Source organism: Calonectris borealis, chromosome 1, assembly GCF_964195595.1.
Source record: "Calonectris borealis chromosome 1, bCalBor7.hap1.2, whole genome shotgun sequence".
Lineage (NCBI taxonomy): Eukaryota > Metazoa > Chordata > Aves > Procellariiformes > Procellariidae > Calonectris > Calonectris borealis.
In genome coordinates, this window is record NC_134312.1 from 57,322,867 (window position 1) to 57,346,324 (window position 23,458).

The 23,458-nt window shown below is 49.2% G+C and overlaps 1 protein-coding gene across 1 annotated transcript in view; it reads right to left on the minus strand.

Annotated features, from left to right (window-relative positions):
* Positions 1–16,943, minus strand: part of CACNA1I (calcium voltage-gated channel subunit alpha1 I) — a 159,658-nt gene extending 142,715 nt beyond the window's left edge. Inside the window, 1 exon segment of the mRNA XM_075159749.1 lies at positions 16,915–16,943. Within this exon segment, the coding sequence (XP_075015850.1) occupies positions 16,915–16,928 (14 nt within the window). The 5' untranslated portion in view covers positions 16,929–16,943.
* Between the last annotated feature and the right edge of the window lie 6,515 nt (positions 16,944–23,458).

Below are 23,458 nucleotides of genomic sequence, written 5' to 3' on the forward strand. Positions count from 1 at the left end.
CCTCTTGTAAGATTTATACCCCAGTTTGTGAAACTCAAGAGGCCCTGAACTGGGGTTAACAAGCAGAGCTCTCTGGAAGTCAATGGAGCGGTGCCGATTTATTAGCCACAGCAGATATGGCACATAAACGCCTGAGCACTTACCTGCGCCGAGCCCAACATCTTTGGAGGCTCAGCCCACCTTGTGTGCAGCCAGCAGGCAGGGGCAGCCCCATGCCCACCTCTGCCGAAACAGGGCCTTCCCATCACCAGCCCACAGACCATTTCCCGAGTATGAACTCCAGTCCCTGTAGCACATCTCACTTTTCAACCAAATCACCACTCGCATCCCTCACTGGTTGCCTGGGTATGCCAGGGTACAGGGTGGTGCCCAGGAAGGGCTAGGAGGGCTCCACTCCCACCATCAACACATAGTTCCTTGCACTGGTGGTTTACACTGGGATCCCAACACACCTAAGCCACATTTGGGAGCCTGCTGATTTTAACTGTCTGATGCACTTCAGTCACTATCCTCCCCATCAGTGGCCTCCAGCTGGCCCGAAATACAGCAGCCCACTAAACTTCCTCCACCACGACCTATTCTCTCATCATAGCTCCACAGTCTTCCCCCCTACACCTTGAACAGTAAACACCAAGTTTAAATCCCCGCATTCCAGTCAAAAGCTTTTAGGTCCCCTCAGGATTTTAAACACTGGTGGAAAGGTCTCCCTTTTCCCTGTATCCCTCTAGCTTCACCAAGCCAGAAGCATAGGGGAAGGTATAGCAAGTCTCTCCTAGGGATAATTGCAGAGGAACTCACCAGTAGGTCAAATATTTACCTAAGCCTCATGAATGCAAATGTCTTCTAATCCTCCTGTATCTTTCAGGGACAGCAAGAGAATGGTGAGTACACCTCTGATTTACACAGATGCATATAGATTAGAGTAATAAAGAACTCATTTAGATGACTTATTATGTAGTAACTATATCACTATTAGTCAAATATTTACTGTGTATATAGAGAGTTAATAATATAAAAGCAACATATACATTGCATTAACAGTTCCTATACTTTCTCTGTCCAATTCTCAGTGCATTTTGATGGTCTGACTGCTGCTTGCACACGTTTTTGCCGAGAACCACGCTGGCTCCATGAGAGTTATCTCCCAGCCTGCATCTCAGTGTGCACGTGTTGAGGCGGGGCGGGAGGCAGGAAGATTGAGACATAACAATCTCGTGACAGTGTCTTTGAGGCCGCCATGCAATTTCCAAACCCAACCACGTAGCTGAGTGCCTGAGGGCACCAAGCATAAGCAGTACAGTTGGTGTGGAAGGGGTGCAGAGATAAGCCTATAAATACAAAGCTTCACTGCTGTTTGGGGGAAGCAACAGGGTCTCAGAGGAGGTCATTCAGTAAGATGAAATAATCCCAGGTGTAACTATTAAGTCCAGAAAGTAAAGACTTCACATCAGATTCTCTATTGGGAATTTCTCTTTGTGTTCCTGAACAGCTGCCTGAGACCCATGAAAACGTTAATCATCAGAAAAGAATAATCCTGCGTCCAGTGGGGAGAGGTGTCAGAGCGATGGATGAGGAAATCCTTCACATGCACAAAAAAGAATGAGAAATGCCATAGGTACAAGACAAAGTCTCAAGTGCATGACACTAATCTGCTTAATCGCACTCAAGAAGTACCCAGAGAAGTCAAGTGGCCAAGGAAGGAAATAATCACTTTTGTGCTCTCCTGCTAGAGCTGTCTAACCTGACATCTTTGCTTCCACTGATGGGACCACAGACATCCTCTGCCCCGTGGGGAACGTCCCAGGTCATTCAGCAACCCATCCCCTCGCCTCCACACAGCACCTTGCATCTCTATTTCAAATGAGACCCAGCACCTTCCCGCCTTCCCCGCTGCAATGCCCTCAGTGACAGCTTCCCCCAGGACTATGCTCTTCTGTCCCTTGGAAATTCTGCCCAGAAATGCCTCGACAGCAGCACGCCTGTGCCCACACACACCAGCAGTGAGGACATGCTGGCTGCTACCACAGCCAAATAAGCCTTGGGCATTTTTATTGCCCAGAAACTTAGGAACGTATCTCCCAGGTTGAGCGCAAGAAGAGGGGTGGGCCAAGTGCCACAGGCAACCTTTTGAAATCCCAACATGACAAAACAGGGAGTGTCAGTGCGTTTAACTACTCTTCCAGAGACACCTGGTATTTATCTCCACTATGTTTGTCTCGGGAGATGTTGGCATGGGCACTAGCTTCAGGGGCTTGCAGCAGTTCCTCCGCTCTACCTCCTTCCCCTGCCTCTCCCTCTGATGTTGCAGGGGAAAGGACAGAGGGGGCTTGCCCCGAGCACAGTGCTCAGCCTATCGCCCTGACTATGGGGAACACGAAAAAGAGAAAATACAGGGACACGATTCACCATAGCACAAGGACAAGGGGACACAAGGCCACATTCAAATGGGGTAGAGAGGAAGAGGAGTCAAAACACAAACACAGATCAGGCCCCTGCAAACACAGATATCGTTGGCTAACACAGCGATGACGGATTCCCTTCTGTCCCTAAACCACAGCCATGCAATTGTGGCCTGACACATCCAAAATGACTGCAGCCCTGGCATTTATGACTCCTTCTAGGAGTCAAATTCAGCAACACCCAACCCTGAAGTCCTAACTTAGTTCCCACCTCAGGAACCCGGATCACAAGCGTCAGGAGTTCCCTGAAGGTCTGAGTAACCTCAAAGATGCCACCTTCCTCCTCCTCAGAGAGGAAGATCCAAGTACACACTTAATGCTACCTCTGTAGCTCCAGAGCATGCTGAAAAGTCCCATGGAGCAGGATATCCTCAAGCAGACCTCCCGAGCCTGTTCTGCCCCCCTTGCAGCCCTCGGAGGATGTTCTTCCATGGGAAGTTCCCCTTCACCCAGGGAAGGGAGCACATTTTGCCTTCTGCAGTCTACCTATGATCTGGATTCATGTCTCGCATCCAGCCAGAGAATCCCTGATGTGACAGCTCAGGGAAATCAAATGAAGTGCCAATCCTATTTCATTTTTCAGTAAAATAACCCCCATATGGGAGAAAACAGTTTCCCCAGACATCTGCCACACATTCCAGAAAAATGCATTACAGGCATGCCACTAAGTGTGAAATAGATTTTTAAAAGTTAAAAAGCTATTGGATATTTAAAGGATGTGTGACATATCACAATATGCTGGAAATGCATCTTAAAGAAATAACAGCACCTCAAAGATACTGTAGAGGGATGCAACTAATTCTGTGCTTTGAAAAAGAAAAATCCTGGGTTATGGAGGAAGGGTTTTTTTAAAGTACCTACTTTAATAGTTAATTATTGTATTGTAGGGGAAACTTGAGACTTCAGTGAGAGCTGAACTACATCGTAGAAGGCTGTATGCAGCTACACTGATGACACTAATTTTGATTAATCCTACCCCAAACTCTTCTCTCTTCCAACACCCAGTCTCATTTGCTTAGAGCTTCATCTGACTGGCAGCTTGAGCTGAAACTTCCACAGCAGGTATCACTACATTTTTTTTTTGGTGGAAAACTAAGTTGAATTTTAACAGTTGCAAAAAAAAAAAAAAAGTTGTTTTGTCTGTGCAGAAGCATTCAAGAGGGGTTTTTTTGACTAGCACTTGTTGCTGGATTCTCTGAAACTGCTTTCGCACTGGGCAGCAGGGTAGCCTCTGAGACCTCTTTTGCTCATCCTGTAACAACTCATCCAAATGGAGATACATTAGCAGCTGCCATGGGCAAAAAAAATCGTGCTTTGAATACGCTCAGGAGAGACTGTTTTGATATGACTCAATCCAAGAAATTAAGAGAGAATTAAGGATGAATGTGTACCCTCAGTTTCTCCCTCCCCACACTGCCTTTACAACACAATCTTTCACTGCATACTTATACCTTTTTCTTTTTTCCACAGGACTCCTGCATCCACGGGATGAGATGGCATTCAGTGAAGACAGTGATGTGACCTATTTAGCCAATGGGTCTTACAGAAGTTTGCTGACAGCAGGGAAACAGAAATAAGCAGAACTGCAGCATGCAGGCTCTGAGGCAGGGAGATCACTTCGCCCCTCCAATCCTACACGTGGTGCTCCCATCCCACCCCTTCTCACTGCAGCCTGAGCCCTCCAGCCCTGCCAGCCGGCCTCCACTTGGGCCCACTGCCCCAACCTTTGCCTTCTCAGCCAGCTTCTTCCCATCCAGATCCTCACCTCCCTCACCCTGGTTACCTGCCCCTCCCCATTAGCCGTGCCCAGCCCACCCAGCCCCCTCTCCAGGTTGCTCACTCATGTCATCGCTCCCCGGTCCCTCCCCTCTGGTGGGTGGATAAGCTTTCCACCTCAGGTCCCTGCCAGCTGCCTGATCCTCTGGACTTACTTTCCTCCTGAGCTTCTCGGTCCCTTATTCCAGTATGCCTGGTCCCCATCTCCCAGACCTCAAATTAAAATTTCATTAAGGGATAAAAAGAGTGTTACAATAGGAAAAGTTGGGCAGCTTTAGAAAACCATGTTACCACCTCATGTAACAATGACAACTGTGTCTTCCATTTCTTTGGTTCTGTTTGTGTGTACGGCTCTCATATGAGCTGTGTGACTCCAGAGATCCCACTGGGCAGGAGATGGAGGAAAAACATTATTCAGCACCCAGCAATGAAGACACCGTGTATTATCAGAAGGTTGCCCATGCAGGGAAAGACAACAGGGTCAACCTATAAGAAATAGAAACTAGGAGGCTGTAGCATGGGACGAATAAAATGCTAGAAGGAAACAGTGAGGTGACTGCTGCCTCCAAAGGCTTTTCCTGTATAAAACAAGTGGGCTACCATCTAGGGCCCCCTCCAGTCACTAAAATCCCATTTTCAAAGAGGGCTCCAGATAGGACGACAAGAGCAGTTGCCAGTACACAGGCTGCTAAACAATGGGTCAACGAGTATGGAGAAGAGAGGAGCAAACTCCAAAGCAGGGAAGGATCCTACTCCATCAAGGAAATGAATCAGAAAGGAGCCACAGGGAAAGAAAAAAAAGCAAGCAAAAAAATTGCCTTGAGGAAAAAAATAACACCCTTCATCAAGAAATATCACAGTTGGCCAGCAGCACTGAACATCAGGCAGTACCACAAAGGCAATATATTATTACTGTTGCACTTCTATGAGCATGTCTTTTTTAATATAACTCACTTATGACACAAACACTTTCAAGGCCTGGCCTGAATCTCACAAATGGACAAAGCAGAGCCTGCCAAATTCACCCATAAAACCAGGAGACTTACTCAAAGCAAAAATTACATCACAAGTTGGTAAATATGCGAACAAAACAATGACATAAAAACTGTAATACATCACAAAGCATACTTTTCTTAATTATTGATAACAATGCTTGTTAACAATGCCTGCTAGCTGTCTGGTAAATAATCTGTAGTACATTTTGTAGAAAATAAGGACATTGTATTCATAGGGGGACTTATTACTACACTTGAGCGCCAAGTTCTTGGCTGAGAAGCAAGATGCAGGATACAGGTAAATGTAGGAAGCATCCTTCTAGGGTGTGTGAATGATGGGGCAAGGCAGATTTGCCAAGTACACCTTCATGGTGTTTTAGTGTGCTCCCAAATAATAAGCAGGACTTGGAAGGCAAGCAGAGATTTTGGATCTCTGACTTGAGAGACTATCAACCTCTGCATGGAAGAAAATATTTCTCTGCCCTCAAATATTGAGCTCCTGCCTCTTCCATGCCATGAAACAGAACTGCTGCTGTTTGCTACAAACTGCCTGTTTCAACAGGGAGGTTAATATTTTACCATGTGTTTTCTTTCCATTCCTTCCCTTCTTCTTGCCTGTTGAGACAAATCTCATAGCTAACATTACAAGCACTGGATTCAGCAGCTTTCTCCTGGATGAATTTGTACTGATGTTAGCCCTTTTCATCCGTGACTCTTTAAGAGCTGAAATCCCACAAGAGGTACATTTGGTTCCATCTGACTCTCAAGACATCCAGTTACTTCAAGCTACAAGCAACCTGAAAGCCCTTACGGTATTTCAGCATTTATGCTACTCTGGGGAGGCAGCGATAAACAAAACCAACTTATTAAAGTAAAGATGAAACAGCTCTCTCAAAGGTTTGGGGGTCGGGAACAAGGCTGAGACAGCAGGGTTGGTTTAACTTTGTAAGCAAACCCTTGAGCACCTCGCCCAGCTTCCAAGCTGGGTCACAGGGCCAGGAGACCACAGCTACGCAGCTCCCAGTCAGCATGCTGAGCTCACATCTGTCTGCATCTGCCTACAAGAGCCAGCCCTGGTGAGCAGGGATTAGCAGGGAGCTGGTTACCTCCTAGAGGGGACCAGGGCCAGCTGCTCCAGCAGCAAATCCCACCTGAGCTGGTCCAGGGGATGCCCACCTGCTAGCACCCTGCCCTATAGAGCAGGGCCTTGTCCCTGCTTCCAGGGTGGGTGCACCCCTTGTACCCTGCCATCCATCGCAGTCCTACTGCAATCAGCACAGCGCTTCTGCTCACTGACATCCCGGGATGGGGATGTCAAGGATGCCACTTGCATGTTGGAGGGCACAGGGGGATAGGTGCTGACCTAGGTGGGAAATAATGCTCTTGATGAGGACAGAAGCACCCTGTGAGGATGAGGAGGGTGGAGAGGCAGCAATCCCACTCTATCACGGCACAGCCACCAAGCTTGGGTCACCACTTCAGATATCACCACCCTTCCATCCATCCAGCCTTGCCTCTCACCAAGATCACCTAATTTCCCATCGCCATCACTCCTCACCTTGATTCCTCACTCTGTCCCCCCACTCTGCCCCCTTTCCTGCCCTCCCATAGCCCTATACTGTCCCTCCACTGTGCGTACCCACAGATAGGGGAAACCCACTCTTTCCACAGGTAAGCTCTACACATCTCTGCAGAGCCCTGCTTCTAAGGAAGCCAATGAGTTATGCCCCCTGCTTAAATCCTACCTTCAGACCTTCCCTTTAGCTCCTGACCATGCTCCCCAGGAAGCCTGTTGTCTGCGATGCTGGCTAAGAAGGGCACTCTACAGACAGAGCCAATTCAAGGGCGGCAGCAATCAACGGAGACAGGCTGCTAGCAGCAAAACCTGGGAATGACAGCAAGGGAAGAAAAAAAAAGGAGAGGGAAAAATGACAGACTGCCACAGATGGAGAAAGGAGAGGGGAGAGACAGGGTGGCTAGTCATAGGAGGGGCTGCTGGAGGAGTTGCGGGGACTCAGCAGCTCCGAGTCACACTCAAGGAGGGGGAGCGATGGCAGCTTTTATAGACTCGAGCATGGCAGGCGATGATGAGGGGAGACCGGGGGAGAGAAAACTAAAGGAAGAAAGTATAAGCAAAGAGTGTGGTTTTGTATCATTAGCGAGGACAGATTTCTCTTTCCTCCTGGATGAGTTGCAGTACGCAAGTGTAAATGGCACCATTGTCTCCGGGGACAGATGGTCACCCACATCACAGCTCTGCACATCCCCCATCCCGCCCGAGGGAGCCGCTCCCCTCCCCTGATCTGCACTGATGCAACAGGCAGGGAGAAAGCTGGAGAAAAGGTAGGCAGGGATGGGCATCCTTCAGGCAGGAAGGTCAGGCTAAGCTCTCCATCTCCATCCCCACTGGCTGACCTTGCAGTCAGGGCTGGGCAAGGGAAAGCTGTTACAACCACAGCACTGCACTCAAACTCCAGCCCCCAGACCAGCCAACCCGTCCAAATGCCTATGCAGGCCTTCTAGCAGGAGGGTTACACCACCATCACACCACCTCCTTACTCGCTTCACCAGTCCTTGATGGCAGTCAATAAAGATCAAGTGCTCACGCTGATTCTCTCAGATCTGTCGGCCACCTTTGATACCATTGATTACAAGGATTTGTTCAGATGCCTGCCAAGCTCAGTAGGGATTTGCAGCATGGTGCCAGAGTAGCTGTTCCCAACCTAGATAACCTCCACTTATCACTCCTCACAGGTTTCTGTCTTACATCTTCATAATCACACCTCATCTCTTCTTTCACAAGTCCGGCTGCACTCTTATCTGCTTTCCTTGCTCATCTCAGCCCTGCCATCTCAGCCTCCTCCCCTAGCTGCTGGTCACGACTCTGCTGTCCTCTCCAGCCAGAATAAAAAAAACCCAACATCCTCCTTGGCTAGCCTGTGTCCCCCTCCGAAGCTTTTCCCAAAATGATCGCTGCATGTGTCAGCGGTGAAGCCCAGAGCAACCCTCCGGGAGGGGAGGCAGATAGGGCAGCGGAGCCAGCAGCATCCCCTCCCTGATGGAGAAGCACGGCTGACGTGACGCAACACAGTGCAAACCCATGGCCCAAGGAGCAACAGCAACCAAGAGCAGGGCAAGCCCAACCCACCAGATCCTTGCCTTTTAACAGCCTGCTGGCACTTCCCATCACTGCTCAGCCCTCCTCCCGCTGACCCCACCAGCAAGAGGCTGCAAACCCTGTTTTAGAGAAGCACACTTCAAACAGGACCTCCTTCGCCCCTGCCCACTGGCAGGCAGTGAAGCACAGGAGAGGCGGTGGCATGGAGATGTGCGAGGGACACGGGGAAGGGGCTGGCCAAGGTGTGCTGGGCCAGCCAGAACCAGTGGGCAAAGTGAGCACAGGACAGAAGAGGGTGCAAGCTTGAGCCTGGTCCATCTTGCACCAGACTGCAGCCTTCCTACACCTTCATCTTCCAAAGACAGTGTCTCTCTAGGACTATAAAGATCTTCCCAGCTTAGAGGCTGACAGCTTGGCAGACTCTTTGCTCCTGTTCTCTCCATAGGTCTGAAATGGGCCAAGTTTTTCACACAGTCTTTCCCCTTAACCATCCTGGGACCAGCTGCAGGCCATTTGCTGCAGAAGAGCTGCAACTCTGTTAACCATTCCTCACCTGAAGCAGCTCCTGTCAAGTATTACCCTCACAACACACAGCAAATTCAGCTGGCTGCAGGCCCTTCCCCATCGTCTGGGGTGGGAAGAGTGTCAGGTCCTCAAATAGGCAGCTGGTCAATTTGTTAGTGGTTAATTGCATTGTTTAATTCACATTGTTATGACAGAACATGCAATTAGAGGTCTGGTCAGAGTACTTTATAGGTCTTAAACTCAAAATGAGTATTTTTATTGCCCTTTTTATTTCTCCAAGAGCCCCCTCCGGCTCCCTCACACGCCCTGCTCCCGTGTTCACGAAGGCTGAAAAAGGCAAACTGACCATTTTTCAGAGACTAAATGGTTCTCATCTCCAAGGCAAAATATATTCCAGTGAATAAACACAATATGCTCCAGAAGGGTTTTTCAGCGCTTGTTTTGGTTCAGCAACACACTTTGCTGCGAGATGGGGAGGTCCCCCAAAGCAGGCACTGCTACCACCCCCGCGCTGGGCAGAGCACATCGTCCCTCTCCTCTGACCTGACGCTACCAGGTGCCCCCCAGGCTGGCACAAGCCACATGTCCACAGTGGGTAACACTGTACTATACGACAAGACAAGACCAATCTTCCCAACATAGTCTGAAGAGCAACGGCTGGTGCAAATATGTCTGTTTTCACTAAGTATAGCAGAACAGCACTGATTTACACCAGGCAAGGCTGTGACTTTCATCCTCTACTCTCTCTCCCACCTGCTTCCCCACACCTTCCACATTCATTGACCAGAAACCCAGGGAACATACTGAGATACTTCATAAAGAGCTGTTGCAGTAAGAGTCCTAGCCCCACTCTCCTGAAGCACCAGGGCATGGAGTAGGCAGGTCTTGTATTGCTTCTGGCACATATTGGGGAAACAGGCCAGTACAACATACACATAATACACATTGCCTACACATACAAAAAATACCCCTCTTCTAAACAACAGTCTCCTCTCAATATTTCGCAGTCAGCACTTTCTCCAACAGTAAGGAATCTATCCTTCAGTAACAGGGAAAATGCTCAGTTTTGCATGAAGACAGTGGAGATGCACTAAGAATTTTTTCAGCCTTATTTCTGATTTTGTTAGACCCTACGGACATTAAAGCTTCAGACAGTCAGAGCTCTGGTTTTGTTTGTGCTGTTGTCCTGTCTCATTTCCGAACTGCGGTCTTTGACTTCTAACTATAAAAAACCTCCAGAGAATAAGCTGAAGGGACGGGAGGCAGTGAGATATCCTGTCTCAGCATTTGTGCTTAGATATACAGGGCCAGCTTGCAAGCCAGCCAAATTTAGACCTCATCCCTTTACATCTGCCCACTTGCCTGGAACTGGCTACATCTCGCATACACACAACCCAGCCAATTTCTTACAGATCACAAGCATGCAAATCCCCTTCAAACATATCCATCCCTTGTGTGCTACTAATGACAATGCACAAGTTTAAATTCCATTTACACCATGTCTCACTGTGCAAATGATACCTCTAAATTTCCCACCGTAAACTTGCACATCAAACGCCCCACACTAACAACACTCCCTGATCACCAGTTCTGCAGAGGCAGCTTCCTTCCCAACTACTTGTGCAGGTCCTGAGCGCTGTCGTGCTCCCCCTGCCACCTGCCTCTGCCTACCAACCCCAACCAGGAAACAGGGTTTCTATCCCAGAAAGCAGCTGGAATTTACAGAACTATTTTTTCCCAATCCAGAGTCCAGGTGATGGTGTGCCTCTTCCTCCCCCCACAAAACTACAATTGCCTAGTATTTCATTATGGAAGCACCAAAACGTTCAGGCTGCACCATTTCCAAAACCAAACCTGCTCCCTGCATTCCCCTTTGCCTCCCTCCATAGCATCTGGGGAATCAAACAGCATAGCAATCCTAAAGGCAGCCCAGGATGCTGGCCAGCAATCTCTGCAGCCCACTATTCAGAAACTCCCTCTTTAGTAAAGAGGAGAAAATAGGCACCTCTAGAGCACAACTTTGCCCTCTGAAGGGAGGTGTTAAGTTAAGCGTGCCGAATTTCCTGCTACAGATGGCAGTCTGTCAAATATCTACAGAAAGAGCCTGGATGCCTGGTTTTCAGACAGGTAGAGTTAGATGGGGTGAAGCCTAGCCCTCTTCCCAAGAGAAGAATTAGCAGGGAAATTAAGGGTCAGTTCACAAGCATAGGAAACAACTGCTTTTAAAGCTCATATTGTTAACACAGAAGGGGAGGAGAGTAGTTGAGAATAGATTGGTCCTGGGGAGATGGCCGTGTTGGCCCAGTGCATGCATTGCCTTCAAATATTAATCAAGTTTATGGACAACTGGCTTATTAAGTGTCACCTTTATTTGCTAATAGCAAACTTCATTCCACCAGTAGGGAGCTTGGCAGAGTGGCAGAAAACCCAGCAGGACCTAAAGCAGGCTTGCCCCTTTTTAAAGCTTGAAAAGCATTCGGCACATGCCCAGGGGAACACCAACGCCACCGACACCACATGTCCACTGGAGAGCTCTGGATCAGCTCAGTTTCCCATGCAACAGGAGTGACTATAAAGTTGATTTAGCATGGTGTAGAGCGCAGAGAGGTTAGGTAACCTCTTACAGAAAAAAAATCACCTTGCACTTGTTGGATCTTGGGTATACAGATATATCTGTTGGCTGGAAGGAGGTCTACAGAGCTATAATCAACAGAAATCAATCCACTCCTAAGGGCTCAGCAGCAACATCTGCCTGATTACCTAGAACAATACAAGGCTATCATCAGTCCTCAAATAAGTGCCAAACTCTTCACCTGTCTTCTGAGCTAGATTTGCAAAGAAAGACAGGAGAGATCCATCTTTAAAATGGAGAAGCAGGAATAACACATGCATTTTAGTGTTTTCCAGGTATGCACATAAAAGCTGATACTGCTGACCCCAAGAGTGGAAAGCCATGATCCCTAGGTCCTCAAGAATGATGAACGCTGCTTAAAATTCATAAGCCACTCAATTTTTGATGTATTATTATACCTTCTGGTCACATTTCCAGGCTTTTCTCTACCTACTAGAGAGGTAGGAACCTTTCTTTTTTTTTATTTATATACACACACACAAATAAACATATACATGTAAAAAGAAAAGTAAACCTCAGAGGATTACAGGAGCTCAGGCCTTAAGACAGACATCAACTATTACACGACTTGCAATAAATTTGCAGCTGGTGTTTGCTTATGAATTAACTACTCCCAGTTGTTATGAAGACTGCATCCAGGGTTTAACAGTACACAAGGCAAGAAATAGGTACAACATACTACAGAATCCGCACATAAAATTTCACTGACACAAAAACAAATTGCCCAAATGGTATTTGACCAGGGTGCAATATATAACACACCTGTTCACCCAAAGCTTATTAACGAGCAAAAGATTTGTCAGCCCCTCAGCCATGTGTGTCACCTGAAAAGTGGTGGTTTTGGCAGCACAGGGTCCCCATGCACCATGGCATCGCCTGCTCAACGTCGCCAAGAGACGTACCAATGACCAATCCACACACACATCATTTTCTTTGCTCCTCCAGCGTTTGATTCTCCACTCTGCTCCCATAGGGCAGTGCCAGCATGAAACACCACTATTGCCATCGACAACCATCCTATACTCAGTTGGCTCGTACGTAAAAGATATCTGTGGCACCAGGCAGGGAGGAGATGGGGAGAAAGTCTGTAGGTTTTCCCAGTTCCAAGTCAATATGCCCAGTGCCAGCCCTGTTTCCTTGTGCATGAAGCACGTAGCCCAAGCTGATACAGCTGCCAGTACAAGTTCCAGGAAAAGTACCCCCAGAAGCATGGTAGGACTTTCAGGGACAGGTACGATGGCAAAGCCCCTACTTGGAGGATCTTTAAAGCTAATGAGCTGCAAGGCAGCTCCTCAGTACACACAAGCAGTCATACCAGTTTCGAGAAGCCACCCTGCTTTATACCCTATAAAGCATAGCTCCCAGTACTAAAAATTAAGTGCGTATATAAGCTTTTGCACAACTGGGGCCGGACTCGCTGTTCCTACACCACTGAAATCAGCTGGAAACGCAACACTTTACTGCCTGAGATCAAAACAGAAGCCCAAATGGCCAACACACTTCACAAATGAGGGAAGGGGGCTGGTATATGACAAAAAGCAAGAAAATGACAGAATGGTGAACTGCAGAGCCTATCTCGTTACTGCCACAGTTTTAGTATCGATTTTTTTTAATGGCACACTTCACTCTTGCTCTCGCTGTCATGTCAATATTATAGATACGACGGCAAAGGGAGGTCTGGGCCCCCTGGAAAGAGTTTCTTTTAAAGAAAGGCTCAAAGAACAAGCCAAATCTATTGCATTTGACCCTAGGGATGGATGAAGTGCGAAGACTTTATGGAACCCCAAGGAGTCAAACAGCGATGCAGACATCCAGGCATCTCTCTCATAATTTTCTCATAATTTGCAAAGTGCATCAGGATCCATTTGTAAGTCGCCATGTGGCATGCCCTTTATTTAGTCCCAAACACTTTATAAATTCATAAGATGAATCCTACGCAGTTGTTTTGGAAACATGTTTTCACACTTTTCACCCTATTTCCCCTCCGAGCTCAACCTGAAATTCTATTTGAGTTGGAGTTTAGGTTTTATAAAAGGAAAAAAAAAAAACAACAACAAACTTACAGCCTCTCTCATAACCGTATCTCAAATATTCACTCTGTTAACATTGTAGCTGCAACAGTCCCATGGTCTGCAACTCAGAGCAGCCAGCCTTCTACCTGTTCATCAAAACAGAAACCAACCTAAACAAATTGTCTGGCAGGTTGCTCATGTGCTGCATCGCACCAGACTCCTTTGCGACAGGCACACTTACCAGGAGCCAAGCCAGGCTCCAGGTGCATGTTGCATTGTGTACTCAGCTGATTACATAGCAGTTACCTGTATCTAACAAGGTTAATCAGGATTAAAAAAAAAAAAAAATCTGCTCACCAATAAACTAGGGCAATTCAAGCATTCATTTGCACTTTATGTAAAGCCACCCCAGAAACACGTAATCACGTAACTTCAAAGCATCGGGCTCCTTTTCACCATACAGCACAATGGCAAAAAGCACACAGTAAATACTCCCTTTGGGAACAAAAAACACAAGCTTCACATGGAAGATAGTTTGTATATTAAAAGGGACTTAGGGTCTACAATTTTTTGCAGTAACAGCATTACACATTTATACGCTAATATGCATCCAGAAGTGATTTTAAAGCAGGGATATAAGTGGTTCTTTCTCCTCTCACTGCACTGCAGCAAAGGAATATGGCAGTTGTTTAATAGCACATAACAAAATTGCAGGACTGCTCATGGAAGGAAAAATAATCTTCAGGGGAGGGGGATTTAAGTAGGTAGAATGCAATTACCTAAATTGAAATTTGGTGGTTAATGACCTTGTGCTTACAAAAATTGCTACATAGTCCTTAACGATCAGAGCTTCCATTTTAAGTCTCATTGACAGTACTTCCATAACAATGATCAAGAAGCTCTGGCCTAGTAGAAAGTCAATGAGAAGATTAACAGGCTTTCAATTAATGCCCCATGTTTTTTGCTGAATCTTCAGGAAAGGCCAGGTGTTGCCCTGTAACAGTGACTCAGCCTGCCCCTGCTTGGCACAAGCATGCTGGAGACCCAATAGCCCAATATAACAGGGATAAAAAACTTCAGACAGGGAAAAAAGCAGGCAAGCATATAAATTCTTACAAGACACGATTTGACTTTCATCGAAGCATCCCTTACAAAGGGGCTCATTCCCAGCCAGGGATGAGACCACAGTGAGTGATCTGCTGCCAGGCCATGGAACTGTACCATTTTTATGGTGCTATCAAAAAGAAAAAAAAAATGTGACGCCAAAAACCTGTAAGAAACCTTCAGGGTGCAGAAACAATCCCTCATTCAAAAAAAATTATGGGAACTACTTACTGCATGATCCATTCAAAATGAGGACCACAGGTAAGGGGAGGGAATCAAAGGAGGAGATGAATCCTCTCCACTCAGTCTCTGCTTTTCAAATAATCTCCTAACTTCACACAGCTGAACTGAAATCACAGGTCTGAAACAATCCTTTCAAAAGGTTTCCAGCAGCCCCACCATTGACCTTCACCCCATGTCCCATGTAGCCAGGTGTAATGTCATCAGCAGGTGACTGCATGAGGCTTTTTCCTTCCTTCTATAGCTTCCACTATGAAAAAGTCCTTTTCAGAGTCAAATACCATGCACATCTGAGGACTAAAACAAACGTAACATTTAAACACATTTAAAGATGGGCATATAGTGCCAAACTCCTTGAATGACACAGCTCCAACACCTTAAAACAAGCTCCTTGCTATGTACTAAACTGGAAGGACGGTTCTGACTGACATTTTAGCCAGAAATAGGAACAGGCACTTCCCTTCTTCCCCCACAACCTCCTTCCTCCATTCAAGAGCAAATATTCATCCCAAACCCAGGCTATTACTCTTCTCTCATTTTCTGAATCCAGCCTTTGCATTGAGACACGAATCTTTCATGCTTTACTCTGAGGCCACCACATGCTGGGATGAGATTCCCAGGACATAATAACTAGTGCAGACACACAGTGATTGAAAAGCAATGCATAATTCAATACAAAGTTTTAAAATTTTAAGGAGCAGACAGTAGAAAGGAAAGCAGAAAACCTAAACCTCCAACAAGTTCTCAGTCATAACCTCTGCTTGAGACTGCAACATCTTTTTAAAAGCTTCTGAACCTTAAGACAAGAGCTCAGAGCTGAAACCCAAACCTTTTCCTACATTTGAAATTGAAACAAATCTCCAGATTCATCAACCATCTAAGGTCATCTGTTATTGCTGACAGCACCTCAAGTCTTCACCCAGGGTTTGGCTCTTGAAGCTGAAAAGGCTCTTAGAAACATTTTGTGAGCCTCTGCTGTGTGCCCAGACACTCGGATTTAATCTAGAAGTCAATGCATCAAAACCATAACAAGCATCCTTATAGATAATACCCACCAAACTAGGAACTAAGAAACTTCCAGGGAGAAAGTGCCATCACTTGAGATTTCTGGCCAGAAAAAGGTTCAAGTAAAACTTTAGACTGACCTCTCTGATGATTCATCATCTCTACTTCCACCCCATCTGAAGGGTCCCACAGCCCAAAGAGCAGCAAGTGCCCTCCACCTGTTTGTTATATTGCATCAGGCTCAAGAGCCACAGAGGCCGTTGCTTCCGAGCAGCCTCAGTGCTAATGAGTTGTGCAGGTGGTCGTCATCGGCACTGGTGGGTGGCAGGGGCCTCCTTGCAATCAAGGCACCGAGTGTGAATGGTGACACACACGTGTGGTTGCTGACGCCCCGTACAAAGGAAGGACGTGGTCACATCCCGGAGGTCTCCCCCAGGGTGTACGAGGCTCAGCATCAAACTCTGAACAGATTTTCCCATTCATTCCTGCCTAGGCATCGCGGCAAGGCATCGGCAGGACAGTGACGTGTGCCTGCTTGAAAGGCAAGGGGTCATCTAGGTATCCCTGCAGTCAAGGTCCAGGAGTGGTGGTTCCCTCACCAAGGGCAAGGTGAGCCATCACTAAAGCCTGTACGCTCAGAGGGAGGAGACACCTCTGCCATTTGTGACAGCCTGACGACAAGCTCCTGGGCTAGCAACTCCTGTTCTGTCCCAGGGCAGAGGCGAAAAGGAAGCCGGGAAGGGGAAGAACAGGCCTTTCTAAAATACCTCTCCTCACCCCTCCCCTCTCCCCTCGCCCAGTCCCCTGTGACTGAGGCTGTCAGCAGCTCTCTCTGAAGTACCCCCTTTCATAATCAGCTTCTTTTGATCACACACTAAAACAGCTGAGGTTCTGTTTAAACGCAAGCGAGGAACAAAGCAGTTCATTCAATATGTAGGAAACTTCATTCCTTACCTGCCAGGCGCGCCGGGAGGGCAGGGAGAGGGGAAGGATGGGGCAGGAGGGGGCGAGAGGCGGGGAGGGAGAAGAGGCAGCTCGGAAAGGATATGGGTTGCACACCATTTTGATGCACCAGTTCCGTGGGCTGGTGGTCTGCTTCAAGCAGAAGAAGACAACCGGGGCCAAGTCGGGGTAGGGGACATCGGGGTCCGGTGGGGAGGTGACTTCCTCATCCTCACTCAGCTCGGGGGAGGACGGTGGCTGCTCCGGCAGCATTTGCTGCTCCGAAACCCCCAGATCCACGGGCTCCAGCGGGCAGACGGCGGAGGCGTGAGGGGGCTGTGGGCCCGCAGGCCAGGTGGAGGGAGGCTGGGGGACATACTCTGCCATGCCAGCCGCAAGCGAGAACCCCTGGAGAGGAGAGGAGAAAGAGAAATGAAACCCACGTGAGGAATCAGCAGCCAGAGCACAGCACGCCCGTGCTCTCCCAGTGAGTTCGGAGCAGGGGAGAGCCGCAGGACTGACGGTTCTGACAATGATAAACCGTGGTCGCATTTTGTGCTGAAGCAATTTTAAGCAAAACTGTCTGGTTTAGCCCCAGAGGTGCAGCATGGCTGTTTCTCTATGCCAGCAGTGGGAGCGGGACAGCTTCTGCCAATATTTCTTTTTTTTGCCAGTCCCTTTCTCCACCAAGACTCTTCTGGCTAGTCCTTTCCATCACTAACTATTTGAATCATCCCTGTAGGCCCTGAGACACCCTGGCGTGGTGCTGCACCATCTCAGGTGATGGTGCCAATGCTTCTGGAGCCAGCCTGAGCACCTTAACGGTGCACTGCGCTTTGGAGCGGCGTGGACCCATCCTGACACAACACAGCCACCCTGCCCTCACAGGCCCTCATGCGGTCCTGCTAACCCCAGGTTTGGGTCTGCTACCCCAAGCATGCCCTCTCCCACCCAGCGACACGCTGGGCTGGCCTCATGCCACACCGCTCGTTGGGCAGGCTCCTTCAGACCGACACTGGCAAATGCGTGTCAAACCCATACAGAACAGTCACTCATTCAAACAGGGTGCTGTAACGCAAACTAGAAGTGGGATTAAATATTAAGCACCCTTTACTGGAGCTTGTGGAGCTCTCCTTTGCTGGGGCAGTGGAAGCACCGTGAAGACAGGTTGCAAGAGTTATTCAACTAAGCAGAATGGTCAGATAGTGCAGGTGGACATAGGAAGAGCAGAACAGGTCTTACGCTCGGTGGCACCCGAGTACTGCAGAGCACCATGCTTTTGCTAAAGGACATCACTTTGCTGGCTGGGTGCACTTAATGGCAGCCTTGTTCTGAGAAAACGCAAAGCCAAATGTTGTCCATTAAATAGCACACTGGAAGTGGCTTGTCAAAGTGAGGGGAATGAAATAAACTCGAAGGCCTGGCTTTGGAGGGGTGTTACAGCGACGCTCTTAGGAAAGAGGGCTTGCCCAAGGACTGCCCGGTGGTGGCCTGATGGGCGCTTTCTTCCTTTCACCCTGTTGGCATGCTCAAGCATTTGGAGTGCCCGTGCTACCAGTACAGGTTTAAAAGCAACACAAGAGCCCTCAGACACGCTGCAATACAAAAAGGGCCAATCAGCAGCAGGAAAGGATGTGTCTGTCACCAAGATCCACGGCACAGACGTCGTCTCCTCATGTCCTGGCTGTAGGTTATCCTCCCAGGCACTCGGCTCAGTCCCCTTCACTTTAGGAGCACGCAGCCCGCATGCATCTCTGCTGACGCTGCTCTGCCTTGGCGTGCTGCACCCCTGATGTTTCAGCCTGAGACCCCTTTGATGCCCCCACTGCTGGATCCATGATCTCCAGTGCTCTCCTCAGCACTCATCTGCCAGGTCTGGCCAACCTTTCCACCTTGGGCTACAGTGCCCTGTTATCCCTAGTTAAGACCCTGCAAGCTCTGCCTATCCACCCCGTTCTCTCAGCCCCCTGCTTCCAACACGCACTTTGATCCAAAGCTTTGCTTGTTCTGTGAGGCTTGGTATTTGTCAGAACAAAGAGCAGCGAGCGCAGAGGTTTAGAAAGCAGACATAGTGTCCCTTAGGGGATAGGATGGAGACTCTTCGAATTCGTTACCCCACAGGCCTGCAGCTATTGGAAAGAAACAGGTATTGTGTCTTCCTGACTGGCTTTGGGATGCTGTTCGTAATTTTTTAACCCCTGTGACAAAAGTGGCAGCACATCCTTCCCCCCATCCAGCACCTCTGTTTTCACTTTCACCAGGTTTTTAACTCTGAGCACCCGTGCAACTCCTTGTACCACCTATTCCGGTCCCTGTTCCCACCAGCTCCCCGCTGCCTGCTCTGAGCTGGCTCCCTTGCAGGCTACTAACATGTGGTGACTGAGCCCAGCTTCTTTCCCATTAACCACATGGAGGAGAAAGTTTAGCAGGGACAGCCAGGAGGAATGACTTATTACGGTGCTCAGAACATCCACGCTGACGAGGGCATGACAATTCCAAACTAACTGTGACGTAGAAAGCTTCATAATTAACAATACAACTGAGCAAAGGAATGGGAGAAACCACCTCATCAGCATTTCCGTTTTCCCTCCAAGCAAATGTTCAGGGCCTCTTCTCCATCTCACCACTGCCAGATGCAGCTGGGACTTTGGGATGCAGCTCTGCCCATGTCAAACACACGTGCACAAATCGGGTAGTGGCTGCATCATGGGCAGTTTATCGCTCCAGTTTGTGAAGCCCAGAGTGACCCATTAGAGATCATATGGACACAGAGCCAGGTGAATCCCTTTGGGAGTCCTGTAGCTAAATACAGTCCTTGAATGACAGCTGCCCTACTGGAGATGTGAGTAATACTCCTTTCCTTCCTGAGATTAAATCCTGCTCTGCCACCCAAACCAGCCCCAAGGCTGTGATCACGGCCTATTTCCTACATTAAGCAGGATTAATATGCTGCGTCAAAAGAGGGAGAAGGGAAACCCCAGCAGTGGGGCACTTTCGAGCTCTTTATGCAGAATCAGTCCTCCTCTCTCAACTTCAAAGGGGAAGGGAGTGGTTTTCCTGCCAGAGACAGATCCAGGGTCCTCACCACTACCAGCTCAGATGTGGAGGCTGGAATCAGGTATTTGCAACTCATGCAATGCTGATATTTTCTCTGGGCTGCAATTACTGGTCTTCCCATGCTGTAGCATTGTTGTGTAATTTGGTTGGAGTGAGCCTGCTACAATATTTCAACCCAGAAGAGGCCCGGTTTGAATCAAAATGACCAAGAGGAATGAGTTTGGCACACGCACATATCTGCATATGCAGAAAAACGTGCATCAATGGAGAGGGTTCCTACCCAGATAAAAAACAGTAATAGTAAGACAGACAGGATTATACGGCTCCAGAACTCACCTTCAGGATGCCTCTAACCTCCCCTTTGTGCATGTGCTGCTTACTGCAACAAGGGCAATACAAGAGGACAATTAGACGGTTATGGGGTGGCCAGATGCACGTTCTTCTCGCTCAAACTTTTGCTCAAGCAAGCCTATCCCCAGCTGGCAGTGGCAGGCCAGACCCATCAGTGAAAATCAAATCCTCCCCACCCCTGACTTTTCTTTTCTGGCCAAATGGCCCCCAGATGCACAAAAACATTCCCCTGCAAAAGTCGCATACCGCTGGAGAAGCGATGCTACACCCGCTGCACTTCCCTGCCAGGGGAAGGGAAGGTATTTGTGGGCTGGCAGCTCCTCCTGCTTCTCTCTCTGCGCAGCCTGCACCAAAGCCTTCCCCGGAGCCAGGTCTCAAGTCTGCACTCCTCCTCCCACCGTCCATCCACAAGGGCCATTTAAAACCACCGCCATCCCGAGCCGAGCCCCCGCGGGTCCTGCATCCGGCACGCACACCTGCCCCAGACACGTGTGCTGGCAGGGAGCTCATTGACTTGGCAGGCACGGGAGAAGCTGCCAGCCTCTGGCACAGCCCTTCCCCGCTTCGGAGAAAGCACCTGGTCCTGCCGGACTCTGCTGGGGAAGAAGGGAGAAGGATGCTCTGAAACAGCAAGGGAAGCGGTGGACTTAATGAGCAGGGGACATTGCTTGGGAGAAAAAAGAGGAGATGTCACGATTCAGGGGAAGTGCTTCAGATTAGGGGTGTCTGTCCCCAAAGCCCAACGTCACCTCCTGGTGTGCACTGCTCAGAGAGGTCTCTGCTGAGACACGCTCCCCTCCAGGGCTGCAACTGGCATCCCGGGGCTGTTAATACCACGACCTGCCAGGCACATCACAGTCGACCAAAGTGCCATGAGCGAGCCAGCCCAAGGTGTCCCGCAGGCATTACGCTCCAGCTGAAGCAGTCTCCTGGCTCCTCGCCACCCCCCCTTGGCAGGGGTTTGGGCAGAGAGGGGCCATCGGGGACTGTTTGTGAGGGAGGGTTGATGGGACCTTTGCAATGCTCATGGAGGCTTTTCCTGAAAACCCCGAGGGTGCAGACAGGATAGGGGAGACTATTGCATCTTGCCAGTGAAAGAGCCTTTTGCAGCCAGACAGGAGAGGGAAATACTGGAGAGAGGTCCCCAGAGCACCATGCCAGTGCTTGTGGCAATCCACCCAGACCCCAGCGGGACGTCTCCCCTCCCATGCGGGAGCATCCGTAGAGTTCACCTTCCCCACCACCATCCCTAACCCCATATCCCTCACCAGCCCACGCTGCCCCGGGGCCATTCCTTCCTCCCTGCACACTGCTCACACAGGCAACACCGGGGCCCGCAGCCGAGATGAAAGTGCAGAGTATATTTGCTTTAAGAGCAGCCTTACGTGTATACAGCACCTCCCATTCTGAGGGGACACAAGTCCTTTACAGACCATCCATCACGATCATTCACCTGTTACTCAGAAGCGGCAGGAAGCGCGGCGGCCCCTCTGTCCTGCTAACACCCCGCGACACCCTTGCAGAAGAGGGACAAAAATTAAAACCTCCAGCTGGCATCACAGGGGAGGGCAAGACAGCTCCGTCAATCGTAGCAGCACCTGCGGCACACGTATTTATTTATCATCTCCAAACATCCATCCAAAAGTTGAGGAGCGTCTTGGGCCACGGCTCTTGCGGCCAGCTTCACACAAACCCGAACTTATTTAAGGACGTCTCTGTCTGCGCAGCATATTTTTGAATGCGTGTGGGTGACCCCATTGGGTAGCTGCGTGTGTGCGAGTGCCTCCCGGGGTTGTCTGTTGTACACGGTTGTGAGCCCGCATTTGTTTGTTGCTATAAATGGCAAGCACCGGTTGTGTGTTATCTTTGATGCATGCGTCTGGCTGTGGGGATGTGTTAGTCATACAGGTTTCATATTTTGAGCATTTGCAGTGGTACAATATAATTAGTGGTACATGGCTCCCTCTGTGTTTATGTTCATCTGGCATCAGCGTGTTTCTCTGCCTGTTCATGTGAGGCAGCGCCTGTTCTTGTCTGCCTTTATGTGCGTGGAGGTGTATGAGTATCGGCAAGGAACAGGGTCACTTTTATTAGCAGCTAATTTGAAAGAAGAGCTTTTACATCTCCATCATCTCAGCACCTCCTAATGCCACGAGACGTGGCAGAACCCAGCAGAAAGCGTTTCAAATGGCGCCCGAATCCACGCTCACAGGTGCCGGTGTGCCCGCATGCCCCTGAAACATGCCATCCGTGGCCTGCACCAGAGCCAGGGTCTCCCGGCTGCCCTGCCTGGTCGAATGCCCACGACCTGTTGCCTTTCAGCTGCACGCTGGGTGATTGCTGTGCCTCATCTCCGCGCATGTTATTAACCTCTGCCAGATTTGCTCGGGAGCTTGACATCCTCCCCCTTTCCACCCTGGTGATTTTGGATCTCTCCTCCTGCTCAGGACAGGGAGCAGAAGAAATTCCCCCATCCCGCTGAGCAGGGGAAGGAGCAGTGTGGTCAGCACAGAATGAAATAAAGATAAGCAAACTGTCCTGAAGCCTCGGCAATACCCTGCCTTCAACCCGTACTGCAGGCGACACCCCGCAGCTATAGGAAGAGCAAGCCCAGATCTCCCGGACTCTCCCACCCTTACCCTCACAGCCGATGTCCACCACATCACTTCCCCCTCGCGTAGCTGGGACAGTCCCGTCCTGGCCATGCCTCTGGTCCCCATCCCTGGCACAGTAAAGTAAGGATCTGCTTACGCTGCTAAGAAGCCTTTGGCCAAGCCTGAAGGAGATGTTGTGGAGACCAGTAAAAATGTTGCTGAGACCAGTAAAGACGTTGCTGGATAGATGGGGAAAAGGTAAATGATGAGTGAAGAAAAGGCACAGCAGCAACTTGGTCACTTTGGGTTGAGGAGGTACAGAGGTGAAGGAAGTTTCCCAGTGGAAAATCATTACCTGGCCTTAACCTATGCGGGGCATTTGAGACCCAGAGGTTAGTGCTACCGGAGACCTCAGCCTCGTCCTATTGCTCCCCAGAGAATACACATGCGTGCTTTCAACAAAACATTTTCTTTTTTGGTGTCCCAAATAAACAGGCACCCAAAGAATCTTCTTCCGGGGACAACTCCCCACTCTAACAGACCCGTCTATGGGGAGGTTCTGCCCCAGAGCCAGCGTTTTCCCTTTCCAACCTGCCCCCCTCACTCCCTGCGACCCGCTTTGGTCCGCACTGCTCACAGCGATGCCTC